The 16,177-nt window shown below is 41.3% G+C and overlaps 1 protein-coding gene across 2 annotated transcripts; it reads left to right on the top strand.

Annotated features, from left to right (window-relative positions):
• The first annotated feature begins 1,126 nt into the window (after positions 1-1,126).
• On the top strand, positions 1,127-15,602 carry MEIKIN (meiotic kinetochore factor). Of its 2 annotated transcripts, XM_052772001.1 has the most exons (12): positions 1,127-1,429; positions 3,069-3,156; positions 3,384-3,462; positions 4,483-4,543; positions 5,220-5,363; positions 5,801-5,920; positions 6,143-6,182; positions 7,432-7,493; positions 8,289-8,383; positions 8,714-8,896; positions 10,456-10,579; positions 12,078-15,602. In XM_052772001.1, exons 1-12 carry the CDS (start codon positions 1,246-1,248, stop codon positions 12,122-12,124), a joined length of 1,227 nt encoding a protein of 408 aa, XP_052627961.1. In that variant the 5' UTR covers positions 1,127-1,245; the 3' UTR covers positions 12,125-15,602. The 2 variants fall into 2 exon arrangements, with proteins under 2 accessions (XP_052627961.1, XP_052627960.1); XM_052772000.1 differs by having other exon boundaries at positions 10,456-15,602.
• The last annotated feature ends 575 nt before the right edge of the window (positions 15,603-16,177 follow it).

The raw sequence follows: 16,177 nt of genomic DNA on the forward strand, positions 1-16,177 counted from the left end.
GACTGATATACAATAAAAGCTCTTTTATAAAATCTGTTGTTATTCCAGCACTCTGTCCTCACAATCGGTATGAAGTCGTTCAGAATGCGTGCCTATACAAAATATGTTGTAAAAAAAAATATACATAACGACCAAAGGAATATTGGAACCTGAGATTGGTTTTAGCAATCTTCTACAAAAAAATTGTTGCAAAGTTCTCTGAAGATGCAGCAGTCTTTCTGTAATGGTTTCATTTTTTTTATTTTAAATCAATAATAATATAACCAAATGTATATGCTTGTTTAATATGAATTGACAATTGGGAATGCATAGTATTTTTTCAGACTATGTGTCTAAAACAATAAAGTTTAAAAGCGTTCAGTCTCTATTCCAGTTTTTGCGTGTACTTGCATCTCTCCCTTCGCTTGGAAATCCAGCGATGCCAGAGAATTCTTTCAAATTTTTCATGTTAAGGAAGCAATGAGATTCCTCTGCTCTATAAACTTAAGCTGAGACACAGGGTCTGATCAGTAAAAGGAATGTAACATACACAGTTTCAATTTCAAGATGTAGTACTAGAAAACCGAATCTGTCGGCACATTTATTAGCCAAAACCAGTGCAAGGGAGCAGCAGCACCCAGTACACCCACCCCCCGCAAAGGCCAGCGGTAGGGGAGCAGGACCAGGCAGGATTATTGACGGGCAACGATGCACTTTTAATTTTGCCTCAGAAACCGGTGGCTGCTGCTCGTTTCCAGGGAAACGGCCACCCCCCCCAGCCCGCCCGCCATCATCTTCCAGCCTCCTCAGCCCCGGCCCGCCAGAGGACCGCGGGCCCGGTGGCAGTCTGGGCCCAAGGAAAATCAACTCTCCCCCTTCCCCTCCGTCCCTACAGCCGCTCTGCCTCCCCCCAGGGAGCCATCCGTCGGCGGGCAGCCCCCACAGCGGGGCGAGGGCCCGACACCTTCCCAGCCCTGCGGCTGAGGCGGGAGGGGGGCGGACCGCCTTCCTCTCACGGCGGGCGGCGGGAAAACCCGGCGCCCCCGCCCGCCGTGCGCCGCGGGGTGATGGCGCCGCCTAGCGGGCGGCCGTGGGTGCCGCCGCGCATGCGGGCTGGGGGGGGTGGGCGCCGGTTTAACGGCGGGGACGAGGCGGTTCGTGAGGGGACGGTGTCCATGGGGAGCGGGCGGTTGTTGTCCCCGGAGGGCAGCCGCAGCCCAGCCCTAATTTGTCTCCTCCCGCCTCTCTGAGGAGACGCGGTCCGAAATGGAGCCGTCCCGCTGGCAGAGCGCTGCCCAGGGCGGGAGGGCACCGCGGAAGAAACGCCGCTCGTCCCCGCTACCGGGGGCGGCCGTTCCCCGGGGCAGAGCCGGCAGGCGGGACAGCGTCTCCCCGTCGTGTCGGCGGCTTCTCTTTGGGAGCGCGGGTCCCCGCGGGGCGGAGGCCGGCAGTAAGCGCTTTTCTTCCCGCCGGCGGCGTTCTGCGGGCCCCGCCGTGCTGGGCTGGAACGACCGCGGGGACCGGGCCGGGCCGGGCCGGGAGGCCGCACCAGCGGGGAGGCGTCTGGGCCAGGGGCGAAGGCGGGCGGCGGGAGGGGGCTGTGTGCTGTGCTTTGTCCAATACTTGTGTTTTCAGGGCAGTCTGAGGAGTGGGTAAGGATGCCGGTCAGGTTGAGCCACCCGCCGGGGAAGGTTCTTATCAATAGCGGTCTGATAAATCTTGTGTGGCTTCAGCGGCCCCCCCCCAGCCGTCTAGCATTGGGTTTCTCAGCCTTTGTGTCCAGCCGAGGTGGTCCTGTGTGAGCTTGGGAAGCGGCTTGTTGTTACCCGTGTCCCTTATGGCGTGGAGAAAGCAGGCAGCTGGTCTCGAAACAGGGTTGTTTTCCTCTGTTTTAGCTGTTAGTTAGTAATAAAAAGGGTTTTTCCTTTTGTAAGGTTCCCCACCCCCCCCAATCATTTCCTTCAGCAATGGCAAGAAAAACCCTTGCCTGCCTTTGACAGGATAGTTTGAAAAATAGCATAAAGTTGTGCCTCGAAAGGAACAGCCTCATTGTTGAATGCGGTTTAGCAGATCTCAGAGTTAAGAATTGGAGACCTTAAAGAAAAAAACGCCATCTGAGGAAAAGGTATGGGATTCAAGTAAAGGCTGACATTCATAGTGTGGCTTGCTAAAGTAAATGGGGAAGACCAGCGTGGGATGTCTTGGTCCCACACTGATCTTGGTAACTTAAAGGTAAGACTTTACTGTTACAGGGTACGATGAACATTAGCTTCTGTCTTGATCCTGCTCTGCTGGCTTGTGCTCTTGTAGGTGTTTAGTACTCTTGCATACACAACTGGGTGCAACTAGCAGCCCTGAGGACTGTTTGCTTTTCCTACTTATATATGCTTGGAAGAAAGAGGGAAGGGGATGAGTCCTGCTCATACATTGTCCAGTCCTGAACTCCCAGGGAGTTTCAGCTAAAGGGCTCTCTGCAGCGCTGAGGGAATGCGGTACTTCAGACCCATTTCTTAGCATGGGGATGGATGCTCTTTTAACTTGCTGTCATAAAAGCGTAACTCGAGAAAGTTTGGCTGTTTCTAGCTCCTGGCCACTGAAAATAAAACACAAAGCTAAACAACTTATAAAATTGGTTTTAGGGCAAGAAAATACATCCCTGAAACTTTCAGGTTCCTAAGTAGTTGTGTCATCATGGCCTTTGGGATTATATACAGTGAGGACCAGTTTATATAGAAATTCCTATGATACTCCTCATAAACTCCATTTAAAACTGATTTAGACTCAAACTGCTTTGAACCTAGGTAAAGGTCACTTCCAAGGTATTTTCTTTTTCCTTTTAATCAGCAGGTTTCTGAAACACCTGAAGTAGTTCTTGAAGTCTGCTCTTTTTTTTGTCTTGCTGATATACTGCTTGAAAAAAAGCTTGGGTAAAAATAATAAAGCAAATTCAGACTTTACAGTGTTTGTGATAGTAGGGTCAAAAATTGTTGTGGGCATGGAAGAGGGGAAACAGCTAAAGGTGCCCTATTAGAAATAATCATCTAAATTCTAATATTAAAACTAAAACTACTGAACTAATTCTTCTCTAGGCCTGAAGAGAAAGTCCAGTGTGAAAACCCTACCAAAAATTAAAGAACATTTTGAAGTCACTGAAGTGAGCTATTCATGTAGCCAAAGGTCTGTTAGAATTCATTCAAATACACCATTATTAACACTAGCTAATCATTAATATTGTTTTGCCTGCATGAGATGTCTCTTGGAGATACACAGTCTGAATTATCAGTAAAGTGATGCTTGTCAGGCTGTTTGTTGGCACCTCATGAAGACATTTTGTAGTTTTTGTCCCCTTCCTCTGGAGCAATGTAGCTCTGTGTATTGAGCTCAGCTCTGTTCTTCAACTGCAGCAATCAGGTGAATGTCAAAGAAACAACAGACTCTGGAAAAAAAGAAGAGAAAATAGAAGAAAGCACTGTGCTGCTGAAGGTGAGAATGCTGTCTTGCTCTATATCTACTAGTAATTTATGGAGGATAAAGAAATGTGACATGTTAAATTCTTTTTCTAATCAAGTAGAATGGCCTGTGAGTTGTGTGTGTGTGTGATCATTTTTGAGGCTGAACTTGGTCCTGTATTTTGGTGACATTTTCCTGTGTCTTTGGCCAGAATAAAAGCTGTTGGAGCTATTGGTAGCATGGGAAAACATCAATACTAATTATCCTTAATGAGGAAAGGTCATAGCAGTTGTGTTGTGTGGAAGATATCTCATTAGACTGTGATTCCAGAGAATTGGTCACTTCTAGTTCAGACACAGACCTTTGGCAAGTCACTGTTAGGCTCTTCCTCATGTTAGTAAAACTGGAACAAAGTATTTTGAGATGACTGAGCAGAAGTGTTACAGGACAGTTAATACTGCAGTGGCGAGAAAATAGTTGAACAGGTGTGTTTGAACTGAAATCTGCTACAGCAAAGGACTCCAGTGATATTGGTGTAAAGCTATTTTTCTTTAAAATGTTAGCTCTTATTTAGAGTCCAGCAATTATTTACGTTTCCTGCAAATGCTTAGTTTCATAGAATACACTATGTACACAACATAATTGTTTGTATTTATAGAAATTGTCTAGGATTCTGAAAGTGAGCAGCATGAATTGGGCCTCTCTCAAAAAAAAAAAAAAGGAAAAAGACAAGGAAATTCACTACTCCACTGCTATCTTATGCATAACTTCAGTTGATGTCAGTAGCCTTTACTGGAAGTCTCATCCAGCAAAGATTGTAGGATCAAATGATTGGGTATTCATTATGAATTTTAGAACTATAAGTCAGATTGCGGATTTGTTAATGATGCATGAAAAACCCTGGTACAAATTACACTGTGAATAGCAAGTTTAAGTGGTAAAGTACCAGACAGTAAGTTTCTGAGCATTCACTAATGTAGGAATACATTTAATTGCATTTCTTTGTCTACATCCAGTTTTCTCAGGTTTTTTGTATTGGTCATTTGATTTTAGGAATCCCTGATAATCAACTCTGAAAGTAAAGAAAGTTTGAAAAATGCTGAAGTGACTTCAAGTGAGTATAATGGCAATACATTATTAAATATATTTTTGTATCTGTATAAAACTAAATGTAAAATTAATTACATAATTTTAATTGTATTTCTATAAAAGTACTGGTGTGCTGTTCTTATACTTGTTCTGACCGCATGATATTAGAAAGTACAGGTTTTGAGACCACTGGCTAGACTTCTGCCTCTTATTCCAGCATGGTTCACATGAATTGATTGTCAGCAGCACAAACAGGATAGGAGACCTACAAGACCTGAGACAGTCTTGAGTCCAGCCTGTTGAAAACCACACGAACTTGATTTTATCATTGACAGAAATAGTTGCTGATGTGAGTTCTTCAGTTTACTCAAATCTGCATTTTTAAAAGCTTGTGCCTAAATAGTTTGTCCTTCTGAAAACAAACCTGACCAAGAATTACCTTATCAAAGGCTAAATACTTCAGGTATTCCTAGTGAGCCTTGGGCATGGAAGGTGTCTTCTGTTAGCTTATAGTAGTGTAAATGGGGCTTCAGGATGCCCTTTGTTTATTTGTTTCTTTAATTGTATTATGAAGCGGTATAAGATTCTGACTTGACAATATTTAGCTCATCACAGGAATGAGACTTGTACAAAGCATCAGGATTTCCTTATCTAAGATGATACTTTTTTTTGGTAGCTGCCTTTTTTGTCTCTTTCTCTAGGTACAGGAATGACTCTTCCCACAGGTGTTTCAACCTTTCTCCTAGAGTGTTTAGATGTAGATTCAACTGCAGATTATAATGCAGGTACTAGTGACAGCCTGAACAGTTGGCCATCCCCTGAAACATTCAGAGATGATGGCTCAGGTGAGACTTCTGGGGTTTTTTGAGCTTTATTTGATGTAGAAAATGTGGGCAGACTATCTACAATAGAAAGACTAGTGGCCTCTCTTGGTGTGACTCACCAGGTCAGATCTTTGCTATAAGCCAACCTGTGCTTAACATGGGATCTGTATATCTGGTCCTCCAATCCAGTGTGAATCAGGTCCTGGTGTGATTTGAATCATACTGTAAATTTAAATTATTCCCTGTTGACACAAGCTGTTTATTGGGGATGACCAACAAACCTGTTTTGAGCCAAATTCCTTCCAAACTTTTCTGCAGCTGTTTGAGCCAAGACAATGCTTTCACTTTGCTTTAAAGTTCCTGTCTTGCAAATGTGATTGCTTTCAGTTTGGTCACAAATTTAATAACTCAATGAATTTCAGTGCCAGAAGCTTGCATTTACATCTTTTTTTGTCCAGAAAGAAGTAATTTTTACTCTGAGGACTCTGGCAAGTACAAGAACTCTACTCTCCTGGACTCCAGCAAAGCAGTGACTATAGATAAGATGCCGCAGATCTCAAATCTTTCAGCAATATTAGGTAAGTCTTTTCTACAATGCTTCAGAACATATGCATAAAGAAATTTAACTCTAGTGCAAGGAACCTGTATAAAATATGTAATGATGGCATGCCTGCATGACAGGGAACAGCTCCCTGTTAGTGGTCTGTGTTTGCTTCTAATGTCTTGCTTTATACTTTAGTGTGCACTAAAATATTGTCTGGTCTGCTTAGCTTTTAAAGTTTAGCTTTTATGTTTTTTAGAACCTGTGCGGGAGGATTTTCGAGACCAATACACTAGAAGGTAATCCGCAAATCAGACTCTTTGATGCATCTAAATGTTCAGGTTTTTCTCTTTTGAATGATATTTAAAAGAAAGGCTAGTATGAATAAGCCTCTGATCCTGCAAACACTTATGTTGAGTTTCAGCTACCTGCGTCCTCACTAACTTTGAAATTGGTGCATTAAGTCTTGTAAGAGTTTGCCTTACAGACTTTTGTTTTGGTCTTGCAGCTGTAGGGAAATGAATGTAAGAAAACTCAGTGAAGGATTTTGTGGAAGAGGAAGGTGACGTTTATTTACAAAATCCCTAAATAAGTTGCTGTTATCCAATTGCACTTAACTCTGTTGGATTTCGTTCAGTCATAGGCAGCAGGATGCGTGTGCCCAGGCAGTCTGGCCAGGATTGCCTCTGCAGTACAGAGTATGAAGGGTACCTGTGGTCAAGTCTCTGGCGTTCTGTGCTTGCCCGGGACAAAAGTAGGTTTTGGGCAGATATTTTATGTTCTTTAGGAATCATCAGCTTATATGGGGCACTCTTTTGCTTCAGAATCTTGCTGACTTCAGTCTTCATAAATCTTGGGCCAGGTTGCTGCCCATTGTCAGGTTTTTCTTATTTGGAATACATGTCTAGGAGGAAGCAGAATGGTGTATGTGATATGCTGTGACCCTATTGCCACCCTCCTGTTGTCAGCAAGAAAACGTGGCATCCTAACAAGTCATCTGTGGTGTGGTTTTATCGCAATGAAGGGTCTTCTATAGTTGGCCTTGTTGTAGTGCTGCCTTCAGGTCCTGACATAAAAAATCTGAGTAACATGAGTGTTTTTGTAGGAACAGTATCATTTCTTTTAACCCTTTTGCTGCTGTTTAGTCTTACATGCAGACATTTCCATTCATAACTCATTTATACCAATCCTACAGTGTTACAGATCTCTACACAATTCAACCTGAATTTTCTTGTGAACCTAATTTTCCGCTGCATACTCCTTAAATATGTTCTGTCCTAGTATGCTTCAATGCTGAGTACTTTACTGTAGTGAATGTCTTCTGTGGGTCTTAAATTGCAAGTATCTTCAGAATGAGCTGTGTGACTTGATGAACTATTAAATAACTGTAAAGTGTGATGAAGTAACTCAGTAACAATATTTTTTAAAATAAACTTTATCCCTTTTTGCTCGGTCTATATTTTCCTATGATTTCCTTATACATTGGTTTTTTTGAATGTTACCATTTATTCAGAATAGTTGGTCACTTTTTTTTTCTTCCTCTCCTAGAAAGAGACCATCAAATTCCAATTACAGTTCTTCAGCATTAAGTGTTTCAACTACTCTGGCAGGTAAAATATGACCTGAAGCAGTTGTACTAGCTGTGAGACAACAGAATATCCTACCCAAACTTAAATGATGCAGAATATCAGAACCAGGCTTCCACTGGGTCATTTGTCCCCCTGGCACAGGCTAAGCTTAATTGTGTCTAGAAAGGAAAGTGTGAATTGAAAATCTTCCCTGTAAATAAGACTTGGTTCTAATTAATGTGTTAGGAGAAGGAAAAAAAAAAAAAACCAAACAAAAAAAACCCCCAAAACCACCAAACCAAAAAACCCAAACCCTGCATTTTTCCATTTCATCACCTGTGATGCTCAATGAAAGTGAGCATTTCTTATTTAACTTATCCAGGAACAAAACTGTTTGTGTCATGCTCCTTACTTGAACTAATTTCACAGCAGCTTCACAAATGCTATTAGGAGTCCCTCATGTAACTACAGTTCTGAACTGTGACTGATGCAATTCTGGCTATGGCCCAGGTGCCACATAATATTCCCCTGCTTAATTTGGACTGTAGTAGCAGCAGAAGTTGCCAGTGGCAAAGACTGCTGTGATTATGCAGTTCCTCTGCTCCCACAATATGTGTGTCTAGCAGTAAACAGCCAGGTGGACATTAGATTAATAAGCAACCTTGTTTCCTCAAGGAAAGGGAGAGGGAGATGAGGATTTTATTGAAGGCAGGAAGTCTGTTTACATGGGTGGCTTTGGAATGATCCCTCTTTGAAAACCATCCTGTGAGACATGGGTTGGAGACTAGCTGTGGTCTTTGTCTCAAAGTTAATTAATTTGTTGGAAATTTATCACAGGAAAAAAAGTCTGTAAAATTACAGCTGGAAGAGAGAGAACTCCAGACCTAAAAACTGGTATGCGCTGTTCTTCACCGTTAGGACCGGAAAGAAAGGTGAAAGATCCTTAATAAATCAGCCAGGTTGTAACACAGGTGACTTGCTCCTTCCTTGTATAGGTGGAAGACTCCACCTCAAAACATAGAAGTTCCCTTGAAAGGCCTGCCTGCAGGCAATGGCAGGGAGCCAGTAGCTTGCCTCTGCCTCTGGATAGCAGTAATAGTCATGGATACCCCCTAAGCTTACTGTTTTTCAGACTGGCTGTATCAGTGGTACCAAACCAGTTGTGTAGAGCTCGAGTATGACTGTGGGAGTCTCTTTGTTAGTGCTTACCAGACTATAGAGATTCACTTCATAACACAAAATGTAATTGTTTCACCCTTTAGCCTGACAATCAAACTGCTAAACCCAAAATGCTGAAGTGTAAGAAAAAAGAAAAAAATTCTAATGCATTAGAAGAAGGTACATCATCATTCAGTCGGCTTGATGCCCCAGGAAACACTGCAGCCAAATCAGTGGGATTGTTGCCAGCAGAAGTACTGCCATCCAAACAGACAGATGCTGTAGTGGTATGTATTGCCATTGTGCCTTGCTAATTAGCAAAGGCATAAAACTGAAGTAAGAGTTTTGAATCATGACACAAGTTTTAATTAAATATGAGAAGTGGTAGGAAGTGCTTTATCCCCTAGTTGTGAAGGGGACCTGAAATGTGTGTGTTCTGTGCTGCAGTAAACTGATTCTTTGTCTTGGAGAGTGTAAGACCAAAAAACAGTGAATGACAGGAATTCAGTACTTAAGCCCGAAAAACTACTAGCAATTCTAAATGGAGTTCTTATAAATAGTACTGTGTACTAGGGGAGTACTGTAGGACTAACAAGAAACAGCAAAGAATTTGAAACTGATACTGAATTCTTCTCTGTTTTGTTTGCAAATGAGTTCCACCATGCTGATCATAGAGGAAAAGAAAGCCCTAAAAAATCTTGGTTATTCTCAGCCTGCAGAGCTAGATTTTGTCTAAAACCAAATAAATCATTCTTCATGGCACAGTCCAATTCTGGCTATCCTCAGGCTACAATACAAATTGCACAACAAACTACTTGTTAAATTCTATTAGCTAGACAGTTAAAAAACTACAACAAAAAACCTAGGTATCTGTTTTGTATTTTTACAACATCTTCTAATGTAAAAACAGCACCTAGTAGCCTTACTTGCGTTACCCCTTCGATACAAATAAACTTGATATTTAAATGCCAGTTTGATTTCTTTATCAGTAAAGGCAGTACAGTACTACCACTTCTTTCTGGAAGAATAGAAGTGACGTCTCTGTTGCTTTCATGCCATAGCTCCCAGCTGAATTGGCAAACTGTAAAATTTTTGAGAAAAAGGGAAACTGTTACAGTAGAAAGACTGCTTAATTTTGCACCACATTATTTTGCAGGAAAACATACCGGGCTTTCCTAGTGTTGTTCCAAGCATACTTGAGTTTATGGATACTAGATTAATAAACAGAGAAAATCAGGGTCTTGTTGGAGGCTGGAGACAGGAATCACTGGAGTCCTAAATCATATTTTTGAAGCAATAGAACATCTTTTTTGTGAGCCAACAGGTGTTGGCCAATTTGAATTGTTGTCTATTATTTAATTGGGCAGTTATGCTCTATGTTTTGTATTTTGGTGGAGCTGTAGCTTAGCTCATCACCAGTGTGCAAAGCCTCACCTGGGGAAGACCTATTCCTGAACACCACAGGTCTGTATGTAAATTCAGAAGAAATTGTTCCTGCATCTCTGAGCTTGGAAAAAGAAAGTATTCCTCTAAGTCCAGAAGAAAATAATATTTTTAATGTTCTAATTTTATTGCACTCTTTAAATCCAGTTTTGGCATGCTAGTATGTAATGTACTATATATCTAAACCTAACAATATCACAAACAGCTGAAGAGAATGTTTAAGCTTTGCTGCTTTCTATCACCCTTTCCGATAGCATATTAAGTGTACACAAGTAGTCTTAAATGTTTTCTAATGACATCCCTTGAAATCTGCATGTCATGTCTAATTTCCCTAGAAGAAAGCTAGAAGAATATTTCTTCAATGGAAATAGTTGTGTGAATAAAATATCATTAATCTTTTCAGCCTCTGTGTGGCAGACAAGAAATCTGCTCCATTGTCAGAACTTCACCATGCCAGAGGCACTCCAGGCTTCACCAAATTCCAGTTAACACAGAAGCGTTCTGGCTTCCCAAAGGAGTGCCTGAAGGTAATAAAATACAGAATTGGTTCACTGTGCAGATGGTAACTGGCTATCTGAGTGTTTAAAGGTTTGGTTTTTGTTTGTGGGTTTTTTTTTTTAAAGTCTGGCTATTTGGAAAAATCACAAGGCTAAAGAGTAAAAGATGCTGAAAACTTCAAATTTCTGACTTAACAGTGTTCTTGTGCAACAGTACTTCACTAACAAAGTACGCTAATGTTGTCTCCTCCAAGGGTCTTTATCATAGGAATTAATACAATCTAGCCATTTCATAGTCTAGATCATTAAGGCCAGAAGGTGCTAAGGGGTAACTCTGGGAATATCTGCACCCCTTCGAGTTGCTCCTAAACACAACTTTGAGCTTCACTCATACTGCTTGTATGGAGACTCCCTAGAAGAGATACCAGCTTGTTTAGTAAATTATTATTCTGTGCCTTATTTCTAGGGTGAATATGTCTGACTTCAGCTTTCAGCCATTGGTGTGTTTTATATCTTGCTCAGCTAAACTGAGCTCTTTGGCATCCAGTATTTTTTCTCCCTGAAAGTAGTTCAAGTAGTAATAGGGTATGTTTTTCTTTAAAGATTCTCAGTTTCTCTCTAAAGGTTTCTGCTTTTTTCTCCTGAGACCCTTAACATAGGGGAAGCTCCTTTCCTCACTTCCTAGACTTTCGTTAAACAAAAATGAGAACTCTGTACAAACCTCATCGCTCCTGTACAGGTAGAATCTCCTCCCTTTCTGATCTCTCTCGAAGTTTCTTAGTCTGCCACTGGATGGCATGTGTCTTCCTAAGTTTGAAGTAGTTCTTTACAGACAATGTCTGCAAGTTTTCTGCAAGTTACATTTGTCATTTATGCTGCATTAATGTAATACAGAGATACTGCATAAGCATAACAGCTTTCAAAAATACTGAATATACACAAATTTTTAATGGAATTGCAGTCTCTTAGGTCCAAATACTCTCCTACTTTATTACAGATTGAGTTACATATAGCATCTAGAATGCAGGGAAGTGCTTTTAAGTGTGTGTATGTGTTAATGGCAATCATCTGATGCTTCTGTACAGATCGAAGAACAAGGATGTTAAGTCATGTGCCCAAGAGAGTTGTGGTAATACAGAACATAGGTTGTGCTTGGTAGGGAAGTAGATCTCAGAAATCAGCAAGTGTTGTCAGAACAAAAGTTTGGTTTTGTTACTGCTCTTCTAGAGGAGCCTGGGAATCAGGAATTAGACTGCCTAAAGGTGGTGGTGGTGTTTTTCTATGCTGGATGTTTTCATCTCTGCTCAAGGAGTCTCTCAGATGATGCTCTTTTTCACTAGGAATGTACATACACTCAAAACTATTATTCTGTTCTCACTGTTGATCTACAAGATTGATTCCTCCAAACAGATGATGGCATAGGTATCTATTGAACACCTAAACAGCTCGTCAGATCAATGAGCTTTCTCTTACACTTGAGAATGTGCCACTTTACTGATAGTGTTTAACTTACCGCTTTTTTCCCCAGATATTATTACGTGTACCAAAAATTGGATCTACTGTAAACACAGATGAGACCTCTGGGTTTCAGCAGAGTCAACAGAAGAAATAACTGTCTTGCTACTGTGGCAGGGCGGTGAAACAGAACTACTAACCAGTAATTAACGGCCGTAATTTTTTGGCACATAAATTATTTGAAATTTAGTGTAATGCTTTGCAGTAAGCTTGTAAGTAGTTTACTCCAGTACTTAATATTAAATTGTTTTGTACAAGCAACTAGACCTTATTCTGGGCGTTGTTCTGGAAGGATTCCATAAAGATGATTCTTAGTTCGTTTAGGTTTTAAAAAAGTGTGTGACTCAAGAACAGCAGACCAAATGGCATTAATGCAATTATTTTTGGCTCTTGCTCTGCCAAGATTTCTAGATTTTTGTAGTAGCATTAGCATCTAACGATGTGACCTCTACTTGAGTTAAGAAGTGTTAACACTGTTTATAAAGGTAACTGCATCCTGGAAATGGGTATGTAAAGCATTCACGTACTCTCAGGGACTCAGAAGTCAGTAATACGCTACCATTAAACTCCCTGAATGCTTAGGTCTGCAGAACTTTGGAGGTACAGGACTCTGTGGGTTCTGCTGTAACCTGATTTCTAAACATGAATATAGATCATCTTCACCCTACCATCACTGCAAGCTAGCTTTTTCTGGTCAGCACTGTCACCATTCTTGGCACATCCACTGCCCGACCACTGTCATCTCGGAGTCCTTCCCATTTCATCTCAATTATTTTGGGATATCACCTATCTTGGTAGTTGTTTCTTTTAGTGGCTTCAGACTTGTGCAGAGGAAGTAGGTGCCTTACATGAATACAAGGGTGGAAAAAAAACTTTTACAGCTGAACTGTCTCAAGACCTGGATATTGGCATTATGGATTTTGAGGTTACTGCTCACACTATGTGGCACACGAGTTAAATTCCCAGTGCTTCCAGTTCAGCTTGTGGATTGTTAATCCATAAGTGTCATTCTTTGGCAGTGTGCTGAATGCCTCAGAACACTGACAAGAGCACAGTTTTTCTCCACTTGAATTCACTGCAAGGTAAAGTAGTTTGGATCCTTAAAGCATTCTCACTACAACACTCATTACTCAGACTCTTCTGTAGACATAAAGGAAGTTTTTCAATGTTTTGAGCTGATAGTGTGGCTTTCCAGTCCTCTTGAAGTCTGAGTTTGTTTCTCAGTATTATCACCCAGAACATTCACGCCCTGGAAGGGAGTTCTGTATTTCCAAAAAGAGCATGTCAAGAAGACTTATGAAGTCCAAAACTTCAATTAGTTTGACTACATTTGAAAATACCTCAGAAAGTTCAGACCCTGAGCCTTTTCCCATTGCTCTGGGGTAGAAGGAAGTGCAAATAAATGCTGCTAGATTAGTCTATGAACAAGTATTGTATAAACATACTATATGGCTCAAGGTTAAAAATTATGCCATTAAGTTGTTTTTCCTTTAAGCATTAGGAGAATGAGTTCTGCCAAAAACTCCTTGGAGTCCTCTCGGGTATGCTTCTAATTATCAATATCCTTGTTCTTGCAAATACTAAGCCACTGGTAATTATGCAAGAATCTAGAGCCCCTAGGAGATAGAGGTGAGCTTCTTGAGGTAGCTTTAAGCAAAATTGAAAGTTATCTATGTAGTCAGTTGTGATTATGATGATTGTTCAAGTAAAGGATGGTCCAGAATAAGAGAGGTGTTTATTGTAAGGCTATTCTAGGAGTCCTAGGAAAAAACACTTACTTTGCCCCAAACCATTTTGTAGTTTCTATACAAGAAACAGGCTAATACTGGCAAACTAACTGGAGAGTACAGGAGGAGAAAATACAGCGTGTAACTGTGGAGTTGGCTGCAGCAGCCTGAATATTGCCGAGTTTTGCTTTTGTTTTTCTTGATGTGATGAGGCTATGCAGGAGGACAGAAATACCACGAACCACAATCTCTCTTGTCCTTCAGTTACGAAAGCGCTGCTTCTTATTTTCCTCTTTTGTCTGACTCTTAGAGAAAGTGTAATTAATTACCCGGCTAGCTCTCTGCCCCAGGGAAGGAAATTTTACTCATTTTGAGGCCGCAACAATATCTACTCTTGTTCTGCTTTTCTCAAAGGGAAGGCATTTTCCCCTGGTTTGGTTTTAAACTGAAGAATGACTGCATAAAATTTCATTCAAAGTGGAAACTGGCTCTTCCATATTAGTGGATAAAGGTTATGGGTCACAGCCAGTTAACGGGTAGTACAGAAGAGCTTATTTGTGCAGTGATTCAGGAGAGAAATCTGTTCAGTGTCAGCTCTGTCACATCCTAGACATGATGAAGTCTTAATGGCTTGAATGGAATCACTTACAGTGAGTCAGTCCATGCAAGAACTGTGATAATACTTTATCGCTAGGAATTGTGCATCGCAGATGCGTGTTTAGTAAATGTATTATACATAAATCTGTTAGAGGTTTTTCATTTACACTGTTCGGTTATTTGCGTTATCTGAAGTGTGGTTCTAGGAGACTTTGACTTAAAGTGCTCGGAGATGATGGACGATGTTTGCTTCTTGCACCGGAGTGCTGTAGGGGTAGGTGTACTAAGAGCTTACATGCAAGTAGTTCTGTTTTGATTTATAATCTCTAAACACAGAAAGCAGAGGTTTGGGGCCCAAGGCAATGCGTACTGAATGGACACACAAGTTGAAATTCATGTTCTTTGTGTAGGTATGAAGATTTGCCTACAGGGAGGTTTTTACAGGAAAATGGATGATTAAACATGCATTTATCCCCTTTTCTCTTACTGTCCATCCTCTGCTCCCTCAATTTAAGGTATGTCAATCAAGCCTATCGGCATCACTTGCTGTTAATTTAGGAGTTTTGGAACAGGTTACTATTTGCTTTTAAAGGGACTCCATCAGGTTGAATTGCAATGCACTTGAGATTAGCTAAATCTTCATTGCCTTAAATTGTTAAACTATGGAAAGCCGAGTTGTATGTCCTGGCCAAAATTCTATTATTTCATAGTGTTCCCTGAGGACTTTTTGTATTTGAGACTGTATTTATATGCCCATCTTGAAGCTAGGAGGCTTTCACATAGTGAAAGGATGTAAGGGTCTGTCATCTGTAAATCTATGGCAGGCAGGCGTATCTATCTTCCCTACAGAACAAGGGGAAAAAGATGCATCTAAACATCAATTCCTATTTTCTATTAGAATTATCTTCAACTTATAGTAGACGAAGAACAAAGTTCCTACAGATGGCTGGTTGTGAGGAATCTTATAGATACGTTACACATGTACTAAATTACGGCTTTTAAAAGTAATCTGCTTAATTTAATCTTACATCATACACTGTTTTAGTTTAATTCCAGTTTCTAGGGAAAGCAGATGAGTCAGTTTTGTCAGTCTTTAATTAAACTTCCTAGTAGTGTTGTATCTGAACAGTGAGCTGTTGAAAGAGACTGTTAACTGTAACCAGCGTTTCCATTTCATTGAAATATTTACTAATAAAGAGTTTTGCAAAAATCCACAGATCCTTTTGATTTTACGAAGCCTATCACGCTTTTTGCTTATATACTTGTTCTGGATTCACCTGCTGGGTATTGTGTCCTAAATACTACTTTGTAGATGGATGTTTTATTTGTAATGATGGCTTCCTCTGCCTGCAAATGTGGGCGGTCCACCTTCCCTGTAGGTTTTGAATCGAGCGCATCTGAGCTGTGCTATTTCTGTTATACTGCTCTGGGAGAATCACTTCAGGTACAGGGAAGGAAGGGGCAGGAGCTGGATTTTTCTAGGTTTAGGGGTAAAAGAAGTCATCACCCGTCTGTGCTGCACCCCTGCGCGCAGAGCCCCTAAAGCGCTGGGGGTACAGCAACAAGAAAGACTCGACGCCTGGATCGTGACCCTCTTTTTCCCTTTCTGCTGCTTTTCTCTCAGCTTCTCTCGGAAGAAGGCAAACAAACCAGCGGCGTGGTGCCACCCCCCCCCTCCCCTCCCCGTCCAGCCTCTGGGGGAAACACCTCGGCCCCGCTTCGCGCCGTCCCGGCTCCCGACAGAGACCCGCGGCGGTGCGGGCAGGCTGCGCCCGCAGGACCTGCCCAG

This window comes from Harpia harpyja, chromosome 20 (genome assembly GCF_026419915.1).
Source record: "Harpia harpyja isolate bHarHar1 chromosome 20, bHarHar1 primary haplotype, whole genome shotgun sequence".
In the NCBI taxonomy this organism is placed as follows: domain Eukaryota; kingdom Metazoa; phylum Chordata; class Aves; order Accipitriformes; family Accipitridae; genus Harpia; species Harpia harpyja.

Coding starts and splice junctions, on each gene's coding strand:
- MEIKIN (XM_052772000.1), top strand. CDS start 1,246: ATGGAGCCGTCCCGCTGGCAGAGCGCTGCCCAGGGCGGGAGGGCACCG. Junction 5,921..6,142: donor AAATCTTTCAGCAATATTAG/GTAAGTCTTTTC, acceptor TATGTTTTTTAG/AACCTGTGCGGGAGGATTTT. Junction 6,183..7,431: donor CGAGACCAATACACTAGAAG/GTAATCCGCAAA, acceptor TTCCTCTCCTAG/AAAGAGACCATCAAATTCCA.